Source organism: Lynx rufus, unplaced genomic scaffold (genome assembly GCF_022079265.1).
Source record: "Lynx rufus isolate CCGP_SWC_20201006 ecotype Redwood Valley unplaced genomic scaffold, mLynRuf1.p SCAF_4, whole genome shotgun sequence".
NCBI classification, from domain to species: domain Eukaryota; kingdom Metazoa; phylum Chordata; class Mammalia; order Carnivora; family Felidae; genus Lynx; species Lynx rufus.
Genome location: NW_025814856.1, coordinates 121641409 through 121656464, shown reverse-complemented (window position 1 = coordinate 121656464; position 15056 = coordinate 121641409). Strand labels below are relative to the sequence as shown.

General features: G+C 44.0%; 1 protein-coding gene across 1 annotated transcript in view; it reads right to left on the bottom strand.

Annotated features, from left to right (window-relative positions):
- The window catches only part of CHN2 (chimerin 2), a 305093-nt gene that overhangs the window by 136462 nt on the left and 153575 nt on the right, over positions 1-15056 (bottom strand). The window contains exons 2-3 of the mRNA XM_047094847.1: positions 12990-13028; positions 2658-2713 (exon numbers count right to left, since the gene is read on the bottom strand). Coding sequence (XP_046950803.1) covers positions 2658-2713; positions 12990-13028 — 95 coding nt within the window. The remainder of the gene's footprint in view (positions 1-2657; positions 2714-12989; positions 13029-15056) is intronic.

The following is a 15056-nucleotide window of genomic DNA, read 5'->3' as shown; positions in this document are numbered from 1 at the left end:
CTCATCGTATTCAGCGGGACGAGCCTAACCTGAGAGGAGCCCCTGGCCCGGGAGGATACGAGCCACCAGAGAGACAAAAGAAACGGGGTACGCTGGAGTAACACAGCGGGGCAGGCTTGCCGGGGACATGGTGGCTGGGAGAAGACAGGCTGAAGACTAAGAAGGAGGGCAGTTGGACTGTATATAGAAGGAAAACGTGGCCTCTTAATAGCTGGCTAAGGGGTGAGGTGGCAAAGACAAAAAAATCGTAACTCACGGTTCAAAAGAAATAGCCCTTACGGCGTTAGGTAAATGTGCTAATAAAGCGTCAGTCTCTCTGGCCGCATAACTCTAACTGAAGGCTTTCTGACTTCATTAGGCATGTCCCCTGAGCAAGCAGGTGCGGCACGGGCCAAAGAGACATTTGCTCACACGCTGCCTGTAGCAGAGGCAGCGGTTTCACAGCATCCAAGAGGAGGCCGTGCCTTCACTTGAAGGAGGCCACGTCCCAGGACGCCAAGCAACGTGGGCAGGAACGATCTGCAGCTCCTGTCACACCGGAGGACCAAGGGAGCTGAAGCCGCTCCAGTTGGCACTGTCCCTCCAAGCAGCACCTGCTCCGCCAGCAACACGCGACCCTTTACCGCCGGACACCTGGCTGGCTGCACGGGTACCATGCTGCCTGCCGAGGAAATGGAGCTGATGAATATCCATTTCAGGCGAGGTTTCATGGTAGAAATGGGATGTGGAATTTCTAGAGGCAAGCAAGCTATGAGTCCAGCATCAACCAGGTAAGTTATTAATGAATTAAACTGACAAAGGTCGGGAGGTGAAAAGTTGGTTCAAAAGACAGACAAGAGGACAAAAAAAAAAAAGCCACGCATGCGCTATGTTCTTGAGTGACAGCAGACGGTGATGGCTTGTGGCACACAGCTCTGCTTTGCCAAGAGGTCTGTGGCATTGCCTCCCGACGCAAGTGCAACATTAAAGAGATTTGTGGATCCTTCAGACCCCGCTGGACATCTGAAGAGTTTCAGCTGAATCCTAGGAAGAGCTGTGAAGCTGATCTGAATCTACCCATCTCCACTGCTAACGTTCCACCTGGCTTAGAGGACAAATGACACGGCTCCAAAGATTTTGAGAAGCAAAGTGCGCTCCCTCTCACACGTGCACACACACATGCACCCACACACGTGCGTACATATGCAGAGGCAAAATAGTAGACCTTTAATTACACACATCATGATTTTGTTCTCTTTTGATATGACATGCCAAGTATCAATAGCCAAGTTCTTTGCTGTCCCAACACCTAGATCAAAATCAGAACACAGTGGACTTTCCATATATATTTGTTGAATAAATGAACAAATGAGCATTTACAATCTCTTTAGATTTTAAGTTCTGGTACGCAACTTTGCCTAGAGACTTCTTCTCGATACCCCTAGGAAAAGTCCTTACTTTTACAAAGCATTCTTTTCATGGAGACGTCTGAATCCCTCTAGCTCCCTGCACGGGCTATGATTTTTCTGCTGGAGAAATACTAAATGCAAAGTAGGATCGGAGGAATTTTTAATAGTTTGTGTCTTACTTGTCTCCCCAGACACTCTATTCCAAGCATCTCATTAAACATTTTGTACTTACCCTATTCCTTTCTTATTCCTTATCTTATTCTCCTTTATCGTTGAACAACAAAAGGACAAAAGTCATCAGGGTTGATGACAGGACACAATCAGTTGATGAATTTCAGTATCCCACAGAAGTAAAATTTTATGTAGAAACATTTATTAACTAGTGATAAGTCAGCTCTGGGTGTGGATATCTACGGACCGAAGTCTTTGAGACAGGTTCAAAACCAGATCCCGTCAGTCTTGTAGCCAGAAAGCACTGATGTTCAAGGATGAATCTCAAGGGTGTTGGAATGGGAGCCTTTTCCTCCCAATAAGGCAGATGGGACACTTTAAGTGGCATCTGCTACTGTATATTTAATCTAAGTCGTAATATCAAAAATAAGCAAAGACCCATGGACCTTTGGGTGAAGGATATTAGTTTGACTATTACAGAAACTGGTGCCAGTATAAAACTAGGAAATAGAACCTTCGCCCTGCCTTTCAATCTTGCTGGCATCCCAGACGATAAGAGAAGTGAAGGAGGCCTGGGGACAGTTCTCTGGGCGGTGAGCATTTTTATGAGTTGATACATTTTTAAGCTTATCTCCAAGAATAAAAACAGTCACTTTTCTTGTAGGGACTTTTTTTTAACGTCAAGTAAATGTGACAGAGCATAAAGGTTTGTTACATATGAGTGTTGAGGGGACCTAGATATTTATTATTCTCTGTGTTTTCTCTGTTGGAAGCATTCCATAATAAAAAAATGATAAAAGAATCAAAACAGCAAGGAAAACACCAAAACACACGTCTTGGGGGTTTTAAAAATGGAGGCTTAATTTGCCTCTGCAATGGTGAAAAACACAAGACCTCTGATTTCAAATTAGTTTGTGAATATTTTTCAAATAACACCCGATTTCAAAATATAGATTACTTAGGTGTTAAATTTGGTGACGCTTTAACAAACAGTAATGTAAATCAACTCCCAGGAAACCGGAAAGCCCTCCTATGTCAACAAAGTGCTAACAATTCATCATATTTAACAAGGTGTGTTGGAAATAGCTGAGTACTGACCTCCCCAGGACAAATGATCCTCTTGGGACGAGGGGCCTCTTGCTGTAACTGATATACTGCCAAAAAAAAAAAAAAAAAAGATAATTATAATTAGAAAACTACAACACATACCAAAATGTCTTCAAATAGTTCCACCTAAGTATATCTCAAGAACTGCAAATATTTCAAACAAAAAATAAAACAAAAAGGATACAGGCACATTTTTAGACTGAATAAAGTCAGATCATTTATATGGAAATGAGTTACCATGGATGTAAACTGGCAAAATTGATTTTTTTATTCTTTTACAAGGCCAATTTAGTTTCATAATTGTTACCGGCATTGTTCATTTTATGGCTTTCTTGGAAGGTAGGAGTAAAATTCTTCTGACTATTTTAAGAATGGAATTCTACTTTTGAGTATCTAAGCAGTAAGATCACATAATAGGATTCCTGAATTTCCATGATGTCTCCTCACACATCGGGGAAGGACTGGCATTAGCAGAGGAGTGTTATTCTCTGAAATGTCACAGATATGTACAAAGACACCACTGATTCTGTGAGTGGGTAAAACCCCAAGTCCTTTCTCTTTTCATGAGTGCCATTCTTGGCCCACCCATCACCAGGGATTCCCATCTACATGACTAATTCCCACCCATTGTCATTTCTCTTTCTTGGGTCCCTCAATATCTTAAGAAATAGTAACCCTCTTCTATCTTGCTTCAAAGACAGACTTTCAGGCTTGGGGGTGGAGGAAAGCAGGTTTGTATATAAAAATAAAATTTATCAGCCTATTATCCATGATTTTTCTGATTACAATGAGTGATTTTCTGCTGTTCAGCTAGTCTGGTTATTTTTCTTGGAAGGAAACTACCCCAGGTGCCTGGGCGGCTCAGTTAGTTAAGTATTAGACCCTTGATTTTGGCTCGGGTCATGATGTTGTGGCTCATTAGATCAAGTCCTGCATCGTCCTCTGCACCGACAGCTCAGAGATTGTTTGGGATTCTCTCTCTCTCTCTCTCTCTCTCTCTGCCCTTCCCCGACTTGTGCACTCTCTCTTGCGCTCTCTCTCTCTCTCTCTCTAAAATAAACATTAAAAAAAAAAAGACAAAAGAAAAAAAAGAAGGAAACTACCCTATGCAGGTACCTGTGAGCTCTACCTCTTTGAAAGCCAAGCTGATATTATCCTGAGAATCTTGCAAAAGGAAGAATTAATTTTAGACCATATAAATGTATGAAAAGTTACAATTCAGTCACGTAAACTATTTCTAGAAAATGTAGTAAGATAAGCAAAAATTTCTGATCTATTCTTAGGTCTAAAAATAAAAAAAGAAATTTTAACTGAGATGCAGATGGTCATGTGGAAACAGCGATGGAGATGATGGGATGTATTCTGTAATTATGGCTTCTCAATGCCTGCAGCTCAACGTGGTTATTTTCTTACCTAATTAAGTGTAGACTGCCCAGCTTTTGCACAAGGAAGAAACTATCTAACCCTCGTATAGATGTTTTTTTTGTTTTTTGTTTTTTTTCAACGTTTTTTTATTTATTTTTGGGACAGAGAGAGACAGAGCATGAATGGGGGAGGGGCAGAGAGAGAGGGAGACACAGAATCGGAAACAGGCTCCAGGCTCCGAGCCATCAGCCCAGAGCCTGACGCGGGGCTCGAACTCACGGACCGTGAGATCGTGACCTGGCTGAAGTCGGACGCTCAACCGACTGCGCCACCCAGGCGCCCCTGTTGACCACTTTTCAACGTTTATTTATTTTTGGGACAGAGAGAGACAGAGCATGAACGGGGGAGGGGCAGAGAGAGAGGGAGACACAGAATCGGAAACAGGCTCCAGGCTCTGAGCCATCAGCCCAGAGCCTGACGCGGGGCTCGAACTCACGGACCGTGAGATCGTGACCTGGCTGAAGTCGGACGCTCAACCGACTGCGCCACCCAGGCGCCCCTGTTGACCACTTTTCAACGTTTATTTATTTTTGGGACAGAGAGAGACAGAGCATGAACGGGGGAGGGGCAGAGAGAGAGGGAGACACAGAATCGGAAACAGGCTCCAGGCTCTGAGCCATCAGCCCAGAGCCCGACGCGGGGCTCGAACTCACGGACCGTGAGATAGTGACCTGGCTGAAGTCGGACGCTTAACCGACTGCGCCACCTAGGAGCCCCTCGTATAGACGTTTTAACGTGCCACGTTGCCAAGCTGAGTTGCCCAGGCTAATGACAATGCCTGTGTCACTTAAGGACAACTGTACCCACGTATGGCAGATAGAGACAGAGAAGGCCTCTCATCAAAGAGAAAACACGAGGAAGAACTGGCCAAAGATACACAAATAATTGTGGACGTTCCACTGACCATCACAGTAATGCCCATGCTCTCCTTAAATCATGGGAGAGGCTGCGTGGAATCCTTTATACCTCTTGAGTCAGCCCCAATACCTACTACCTGGTTTCCAACAGTGCTGCTATTAATGAGTGTAACGGGACCCAAAAGGGCCAGTTCCTAAAATCACGGAGCGTTAGACCCAAGGGGAATTGCAGAAGCCACATCCAGAGAATCCTGCCCCCTCCTCTCTTTTCACTGCCAATATGCCTCTTGAAGCCAACAGTTATATTATACGTGGCAGTACGGCCGGCTGCACACCATTCTTAATGCCTCGTTTGGAGGTGACAAAAGGAAGTATACATGTTGTAAGACAGGAGCATTTGTTGCTAAGTGTGCCTTTGTAATTCATATCAGCAAATATTTGAACATCTGCTATAGGCCATATACCACAGTCACCATTATATGGAGGCTTTTATGATAAATGGAGAGAAAGGGAGAAGGGAAGGGAACCAGCATATCGAGTGTCTATCATGTGCCAGGGACAGTATTTTATTGAATCTTCAGGAGAAATCAGAAAAAAGAATGCTGCATTATTATCACTCTTATCTTTTAGATGAGGGAACAAGCACAGAACGGTTAAATATTTGCCCTGGGGCATCGGGCTATCCTTTTGAGTCCAGAGCCCTGCTCGTTTTTCTATGCCTCAGGGCCTTTGCACTTGCTATACTTTCCACCTGGCTTGCTCTTTCCCAAGGTACCCAAATGGCACCCTCTCTCCCTTCTCTTGAGTTTTAAAGAAAATTTTTTTTAATGTTTATTTATTTTTGAGAGAGAGAGAGAGACAGGGTGTGAGCAGGGGAGGGGCAGAGAGGGAGGGAGACACAGAATCCGAAGCAGGCTCCAGGCTCCAAGCTGTCAGCACAGAGCCCGACGTGGGGTTCGAACTCATGCACTGAGATCATGACCTGAGCCGAAGTTGGACGCTTAACTGAGCCACCCAGGCGCCCCCACATAAAGCTAAATCTTAAAGGTCACGCTAAGGAGCATGGATGTTCTTCTGTCTGAAAGCGGGGTGACGATTACATTTTTTGAGTAGGGAGAGGACATGATCTGGTCTGTTTCAGCATAATAAGGATAAGACTATCCAGAAAATACAAGTTGCCAAATTAGGGACACCTACTATGTGCCAGACGCCTTATCTACATCTTCCCATTTAATCTTCCCAACAAACTTCCAAGGTAACTATTACCCTTACTGAGAAAGTAGTGGAGATGCCAAGCTTTGAAGAAGCCCCAGGACGACATTGAGATTTAAAGCCCGATTTCCAGATCCCAAGGTTTGGGATTTTTCAGCCTCGCCAGTAGTTCCCTAAAGCAGGAGGTGGAGAGGGCCTGAGCACTGGCAATGCTCACTGACATTCTGGGGAAAAGCCCCCCCCAGTTTGTTTTTCTTTTATAAAAGCTCTTTGGAGACTCTAATACCCAGCCATGAGTGGGGCCACTGCCCTTTGCCTTACTGAAAGAAGGATCAGAGGAGGGGCCTTGGAGGCAGGGAATCCAGAGAGAACAGTATTTTAGTCCCACGTAAAGGAGATCGTGAAAATGTGCATTAAGACAACCCTCTGGTGGAAAGTCAGACAAGAAGGTAAATGGATTGCAGAGGAGAACTGACAGTGCTTAATGATACACTGAATTGAGGGAAGGACCTTGAAACCATGAGAGATTGAGACGCCATTAACACTCACAGAGGATACAGGTGAAGGAACATTCTAGACAGGGTAAAGTCGGTCGCTGTGCCCTCTAAGGACCCTTTGAGGTTTAGTAAAGAGCAATGCGATAGTTCACCAATCTCAAAACCAGGAGCAGTCTGACCCAGGGGCGACTTTGAGGGAGTCCCTGCAAAACCCTCAAGCCAGGAACTGCCGGGTCTTTTTCCTGGTCCCCGGGCAGCACACATCACTGACCAATCGCTGTTTCTCAGTGAGCAGGTCTCAGGAACCGATCTGTTCGGTGCTGTTCCAAGCAACAAAAGTTGGCAAATAGGCACAGAAGCCTGTTTCCCATCTGGATAATGTGTCTCTATAAAGATAATGAGATGGCGACCAACAGCAATGGTAGCCCTATAAAAAAATGGGCCCTAAATCCTATCTTAGCTTCGAGCAAGGGTTTCAGGTGCTCGTTTTCAAGGTTAGCTACAACCAAACAACCATCCGTGAAGAAAAAAACCTCTGAGGCATATTTAACACAAACTGGAACATGTCACATCATCTGAAAGTGTCACTTCTTGGATCTTTTTTGTTGTTGTTCAACAAACACATTTCACAAGCAAAACACGATAACGTATGTCGCTTCTTGGGCGGTTCTGTGGGCTAGGAGGTGATACGATGGAATTTGCTGCTATAGCAATGTTCCAAATATGTTCTAGGCACTCCCCAGCCCTGGGCACTCTACAGGACCTGAGAGAATTCTTCGCACTGGAACCAGCTGTTTGGCAGGGGGCATGCATGGCCACTGGGGTCCATGGAGGTGGAGGAGTCCTTGCTTCCCAAGCAACGTGAAGCACATCGAGAAATCCAGGACTCACTGAAAGAATGTTTTACTTTTTCTTCAATAAGAAAAGTGGGCTCATTCTCTAACAGTAATCACCCCACTTGCTGGGGATGCCAAGGGAAGGCCTGTGGCCTGGGTGACACTGAAGCCCTGTCCACACCCATTGGCTCCTTACAGACCCTGCAGGAATGGCCTCTTAACAGCTTCTTCTTTATTGAGAGGGCATGAAGACCCAGGAGGCCAAGCCAGCCATTTGCTTGTGACATTGAGCCAGGGCCACCCTGCTCACCGCCCATGTCCTTCCCATTCTTCATGGGAAAAACTCATGGGTGCGAGTGAGAAAACAGCAGGTGTTTTAGAGGTCGTCTTGGCTTAACCTCACCTCCAACCTGCCTCACTGGCAGAATGTCCAGACTTAATGTGGACCGAGCTCTTTTCTTGTCTAATGGCACAGTGAGAAACCCGGGGATGAGGCTATGTAGCGTCATGATGAAAGGGTCTCAGGTGTAAGTGTGAAAAAGAAAAAAACGACGGGGTATGATAAATTGCAGATTTCCCCCACCAACTCTTCTGATTCAGAAATCTGGGGGTTAGGGCTGAGGATCTGTTATTCTAAATATTCTCCCCAGGCAATTCCGATGCAGGGGGTCAGGGGGTCAGGGTTTTGAGGTTCTCAACTCCTCTTTAGGAAAACAGGCACAAGCCGTGACTGCTTGACCTACCGCCCGCGAGGGTCTCCTGGGAGAGCTGTCGGCACCAGAATCTGCTGCCTAATTGGCACTTGGCCTCTTAGAAAAGAAAGTCTCTCAGAGTATACTCAGGGAGATGGACTTGTGAACTTGTTGCTTAGGGCATACAGTTCATGTGGCTCCAGCTTAAAGTTTAGAACGTGGCTTCATTGTTATTTTTTTAAGTGCACTTAAAGATAGTTTGTTTGTTTTTTTTTTTTAAGAAAATGGAAACCAACGCTTTCTTGATGACTTCGTCAATGCTTTGTTTTGGGGTCTGATCGTGAATATCAAGGACTAGCTGCAGATACATGATACTTTGGGACAATATTATTCTTGTCCCAAGACAAGCCCAGTTAAGTGGTAGCATTAGGTTCCGAGAAAGGGAGGGGAGCGGTAGTTAAGGAAAATCATGTGACATCACGGTTCTGACTCAAGACCCAGGCTGATCGATTCTCATGGCCTCACAACTCGAAGCACAGTGTTTGGCTTAGAGCAAAGACTTAATATGTATTGGCTGAATGAGTGATACATGAATGAATGCACAATCTACTTTCAATAAAATATGGAGGGAGCTGATTTCTAAGGTTCCTATTCCTCTAAATTTCTAAGCCAGACATTTGTGGTTGCCTTCCCCACATCCATTTCCATCTTTTCCATTCTAACAGTCCTCCAAATTTTCCAGTTATGTGGATTACAGACGGTTGGTCCTTGACTGGTTCAGGTGAGCAGCACATTCAACTCTTTGACCATAATGATGGAGTTGAGAACGGGTAACGCAAGTCGGTCAGGGCTGAGACTCGGTTCTAAGTCTTTGCTAAAGGTGTCCGGAAAGTAAACTGTCTGCCTGCTGCTCTTGAATAGGGGAGGTAGTCCTGATGCTGTTGGTAGCTATCTGGGATCACAAAGAGAGAGCCTCCAAATAGTGATGCCCAACCTGAAAAGCAGAGCCAAGAAAGGAAGAGATACACAACTGCCTATGTGGCTTGAGCTGCTGGAATAAGTCCCTGGACCTTTTGCTTAAGTCATTGAATGTGATGGAGTGGAATATTCTGTTACCTCCATCTAAGAGCATCGCAATTAGCATTAAAACTTAGAAATCGGGGCACCTGGGTGGCTCAGTCAGTTGACCATCTGACTTCAGCTCAGGTCATGGTCTCACGGTTCATGGGTTCGAGCCCCGCATCGGGCTCTGAGCTATCAGCCCTGCTTCGGAGTCTGTGTCTCCCTCTCTCTCCGCCCCTCCCCCGCTTGTGCACTCTCTCCTTCTCAAAAATAAATAAACATTTTTAAAAAAACCTTAGAGGGGCGCCTGGGTGGCGCAGTCGGTTAAGCGTCCGACTTCAGCCAGGTCACGATCTCGCGGTCCGGGAGTTCGAGCCCCGCGTCAGGCTCTGGGCTGATGGCTCAGAGCCTGGAGCCTGTTTCCCATTCTGTGTCTCCCTCTCTCTCTGCCCCTCCCCTGTTCATGCTCTGTCTCTCTCTGTCCCAAAAATAAATAAACGTTGAAAAAAAAAAAATTAAAAAAAAAAAAAACCTTAGAAATCACTTTTTAAAGTGTGTTATTATCAGGTAAGCTAATTTTCTTTTAGGCATAATGTCATAATGGGGACTAATGCCTCATGATAAGAATCTGATACCAAGTAAGTCAAAATTAATGTCCAGTAATCAGCAATAAAAGACATACCTATATACTTCTACACCAATTAAAAATCACATTTTTAGAACCAAGTCCTATAATATGGCAAAAATGTACTGCCTTCAGTAAATAGAGGAGCAACTTAAAAGTACCAAAAGTCACTAGAGTTAAAAAAAAAAAAAAAGTGTGCGTGATGGGAAAATGTGCATTCCATAAATGCTATGCTAATGAGCTTGACATCAATACCTAAAATTATCTTTCAAAGGACTGTTTGTGAACATTTCACAGAAAAGGCCTCGGTGGTTCCTCAGGTTCAAAATGGATTTAACAACAGGTTATTTAAAACCAAGCAAATTTCATGCTCTGAAATTTTTTGGACTTTCAGATCAGGAAAATGCTACAGGTTTAGCATATTTGAATTTTTTTTAAGTAGACTCCAGGCCCAGCATGGAGCCCAATGTGGGGCTTGAACTCATGACCCTGAGATCAAGATCTGAACAGAGATCAAGACCCACACACTTAACCAACGGAGTCATCCGGCCGCCCCTGGCATATGTGGATTTTAAAAAGGATCTCGTGAAGCCCTGCAAGGCCCTAAGATTCCTTTTCCGATTCATCTTTGAAGACTCATATACAAAGTTAACCCCTCCTATACAGTCTTCTCTAATCTCAGGCGGTGGAAGAGGAGGATATTATGACTGAAGCCATTTGCATTTTAAGTTAATCGCTTTATATCTTCTCCCTTACAAGACCACACATTGGAGAAAAGTAGGGGTCACAAGGTAGTCATTTTTGATTCCTAAACCTTGTTCTCTGACACGCAAAAGGTCTTGCCTGCATGTTTGCTGAAAGACCATATGAGTGGATAGTAGTCTTGGGAATAAGATAGAGTAGCATGAGCTTGGGGATAATACTGTCGGTGAGCTTAGGAGTGGCCCAGCACCCAAAGTCAAATAATTTATGGGTCCAGGACAGCCAAAAGAGCTCTTGCTCAGTGATGCTCTGGATAGATTCAGGCAGTGTGGTTTTGATGATGTCGACGGCACATCTGGTGGCATTACTCCCCTCAGTTTTAGAGTTATACATCACTAGAGGCCCTCAAATAGAGCCGGGATGACTATTAGCTGGGCGTAATAAAGAGCAATTTCATATATGCCATTAGGTTTGTGTTAAACGGCCTCAGCTATCCCTTCTGTGTCGAAAGTTGTATGATTTCAGAGCAAATGAAAAAAAAAAAGCACGACTTGGGTTAGACCCCCAAACCAGACTCAAAACCGACACACTAGGGTGAAATTGATAGTGTAAACATATAATTAGCAACGTGTTTTCCACCTTCCTTAGGACTCAGAAGCACTTTTAAGAGATATATTGGGTGGCCCAAGGCCTCTTAGCAAAAGGCGAAATGAATTTGAGCCAATGCCATCTTTTTGCTTCCGTAAAGCTCTCTGCGGTGGCATTCGCTCCACAAATATTTATCGGCTAGTTAATGTATGCAAGGCTGTGTGCAAAGCAGTGTGCAAAGCACAGTAAGTCATGGAACACCCAGCGCCTCTCACTACAGATATTTTGTTGATTTACTGTCAGAGTTCTTCACACTCCATTAGGAAACAAACAAACAAAAACATCCAATTACTAAGTCATTAGCGCTGCCTTTTAAAATAGAAGATCAGAGTGCAGAACATTAGACTGGAAGGGCCCTTGGAGACCCGGCACAGCCCCTTTATTTCACAGATGGAAGAACAGACTCATGTAATAAAGAATGAGGTGCCTCTATATATGCTGACATGGAAAGATAAAAACAAGGTATTTGTGAAGTGAAACAAGCAAGCTGAAGGACACCAAGTACAGCATAAGCGCCATTTTTCTCAAAAGGGAACAACAGCAAAAATGTCTTAACGTTAGCCGTGTGTATTTTGAACACTTGGAAGGATGCGGTTTCCAAAACTGACCGAGGTCGGCTCCTGGGAGGCAGGAAAGAGACACGGAATCCGGGGTGGGGCTGGCTTGTCAATTAGGAAAAAATTCACGCTCAACCTTGTGTATTTTGTAATGTTTCTCTTATGCAGCTGTGTATTGCTTCTGTAACAGAGAGAGAGAGAGATACAGGCATGTGCGTATATGTGTGTGTGCATGTATACTTAGGTAGGACATTTTGAGTGGAAGGAAAACAATCATGAAAACTTGCAGGCTGGGGGTCAGACTTGCTTCTGGGTTCCACCCTGAATGCCAGTCCGATGTGCTCAGAGATGGAGAACATATGCTAAGTTACTGAACCTCCCTGAGCTGTGGTTTCCTTGCATGTGAAACAGGATAATAATGGCAGCTATCGCTTAGGGCTGTGGTGAGAATGTGAGAGTTCAGGCACACAGCTGGCACAGTGGCCAGCACAGGGCAGCTCTCACGGGTGGTAGAAACAACGGTGGCATCGATAACGATGATAATAATTATTCTTATGGTTGCTGTGCAGAATCAGAGCCCAAACAAGGACATGTGTCCCCGGGCTGTCGGCACGGTGGGTTTCCAACCGAGCACATGCCTCCCCTCACTTGCTGGAGAATCACTTAGGCAGATGATACTAAGGAGAGAGAAAATAAGAGAAAATGAACTCGATGTGATGACAACTGCCTGCCTTCATGAAGGGAACTGAACTGTTGACTGATGACCAGATACGACCTCTGTTTCAAAGGCATCACCTGTAGTGCCCAAACAGTTCTTTGCCATCTGTTAATATTCTTTGCGGTAAATGTCATATGATACTACAACTATAGGATGATCAGCGAAGAATGTACTTCATGGAAGTCAACACATTCATCCTTGCTGAGCAACTCTGCAAAAAGGGAAAGGAAAGGGGCTCGGTCGGTTGGGCGTCCGACTTCGGCTCAGGTCATGATCTCGTGGTCCATGAGTTCGAGCCCCGCATCTTGAGGGTCCTGGCCAAGGGAGAGGGCTGTGCAGTTCGCTGTGACTTCTTCCTTAGCGGAAAAAGCAAGATTTGGGTTTTCAGTGCTGTGATGCGGGACTGCTTGTGTTCATTAAATCAAAGGCAAGAATTGTTCAAAAGGCAGGCCACTGAAGACATCTGAAGAGATTCTCATTTCAAATACTCACAGTACGATTTCCATATTGGAGGCTGGTATTCTTCAGCATCTAGAATAAAAAAGGGAAAAAAAAAAAAATCAATCTGTCAGCCTGAACGTCAAACTGTCAACATGTGTCTCCTTCGGAGGAACAACAGTCTGTCAGTAGTACTTGCATTCTGGTCCCAGGGGGCCCTCTCTGCTCATTTATGGGACAGTTCCAGCCATGAGGGAGGAAATGTACATGGCAACCCTTGTGGACCCAACAGCACTCTCTTTAGATCACTTACCATGACAGAAATCAATTGCTTAACCATTTTCATAGAGCCCAGTAAATCAAAAAAGATTTTTAAAGCAATTAACTTGATTGTACCCTCCAGTAATCCTTTCAAAGAGTATTTACTTAACTTGGCATAATAAACATATAATTTATCTCACAGTTTCCCATCAGACCTTTAGCCCATTTATTAAGACTTGAGGGCAAGACGTAAAGGGGCAAGTATGTAATATTAAATCTGGGAAGTTGTGCAACTCAACCAACTGAACTCCTAAAATGACTGGGTCTGACAGCAGAGACCCTGATGATTCAATTGGAATCGCATTATCTCCTTGAATTTATTCCAGTGTGTGACTTAGGAAATTTCTAGAACACCTCTCAGCAATCAGAAGTGTCAGAGTGAAAGAGTTACAATAAAATGGAGAGGATGAAATTGTTATTCATCAATCTAGAAAACAGACAATGGGAGAAAAATCTGCTTGTTCAGTCGATTCAACAATCCCAGTGCTGACAGCTGAATTTATAATTGTGATGGAGTTCTTACAGCCTTCCTGAGCATGTAGCTAAGGCCTTGGTAAAACATTGGTAACTTAAGCAGCCAGAGGGGAGAATCCTTTCCCTCAAATCACAGAACACCGAGCTGGAGGGAACATTAAAAGTCCTCGAATTCGGCACCTTTTACGAGGAAACTGTTCTTGTCATCCTGCACCCCCAAGGTATCACACAGCCATCCTCCCACTGCCCTTGTCCTTATGCTACTGTCACCAACGAGTTTCATGCCAAGGACCAGAAATTCTCTAACCTCATGCATGGAGATAGTTTGAGAATTTTTCCTGAGAAACAAATACGCTATTTATATAAAAACTAACTCAAGAGTGGTGAACTTCCCCAAATCCTACTTAATTACAGTTGTGTAGCTTAAATTAAATTCTTTCACAATTAATGTCTTGCTCTCTGGGGCCCACCTGATCACAGAGGCAACTAAATGCCTCTGAATGTAGTTTTCATTCACATAAATCTGTATCGTTAGGCCCACATTGCCAAGAACCTATCTATGAATAATCAGCCACGTAAGTGCACACACAAATACAGTGCATTAATAATGGTTTGTGTTCTTATTCAAACTTGGTTTGCCGATAAAAGTGACATTCTTAATAGTTTTGCCAAAGTAGAACAATATCTTAGAATAGTGAGCTTTTAACCCAAACAAGCCACTAATTTCACTCTATATATGACAGAAACCAATTTTAATGAATTAAATTGTATTAAATTAATTAAATTTTATTAAGTTTCAATGAATTAAATTGTAAGGGGTATTTGTTTATAAAAAGCACCCAAATAAAATAAATCAAGTTGCTGAGTTTACAATAAAATAGAAACATCCATACAATGCCACCTCACCAGAAAAGCCAGGTCCTGTATGTTAAAATGTTGAGGGCATTTTCAAAAATATTTTTCAAAGATAAACACACACACACACACACACACACACACACACACACACACACACGAGATTGCATAGAGAGTGTTGAATCCTCACCACTAGATCACCAGGGTGACCAGATCGCATAGAAATGTAAATCTCCGAGATGTCATCTACAATGAAGCTCTAACGTCTTACTCTTCTGGATGAGATTTGTTCTCTGAGGCGAGAGCACAATCCCCAGACCAAGAAGTGGTCAAGAATGTTCAGTGCCTAGAATGCCAGTCTCTGCCTATTAAGGGAAGGTCCCCAAAGAGAAGGAATCTCCTTTACGCAGGTTTTAAGGATAGCTCAGATGCTCTCCTTGGGTCTCCTACGGTCTTCTTGACTGAAGTCAA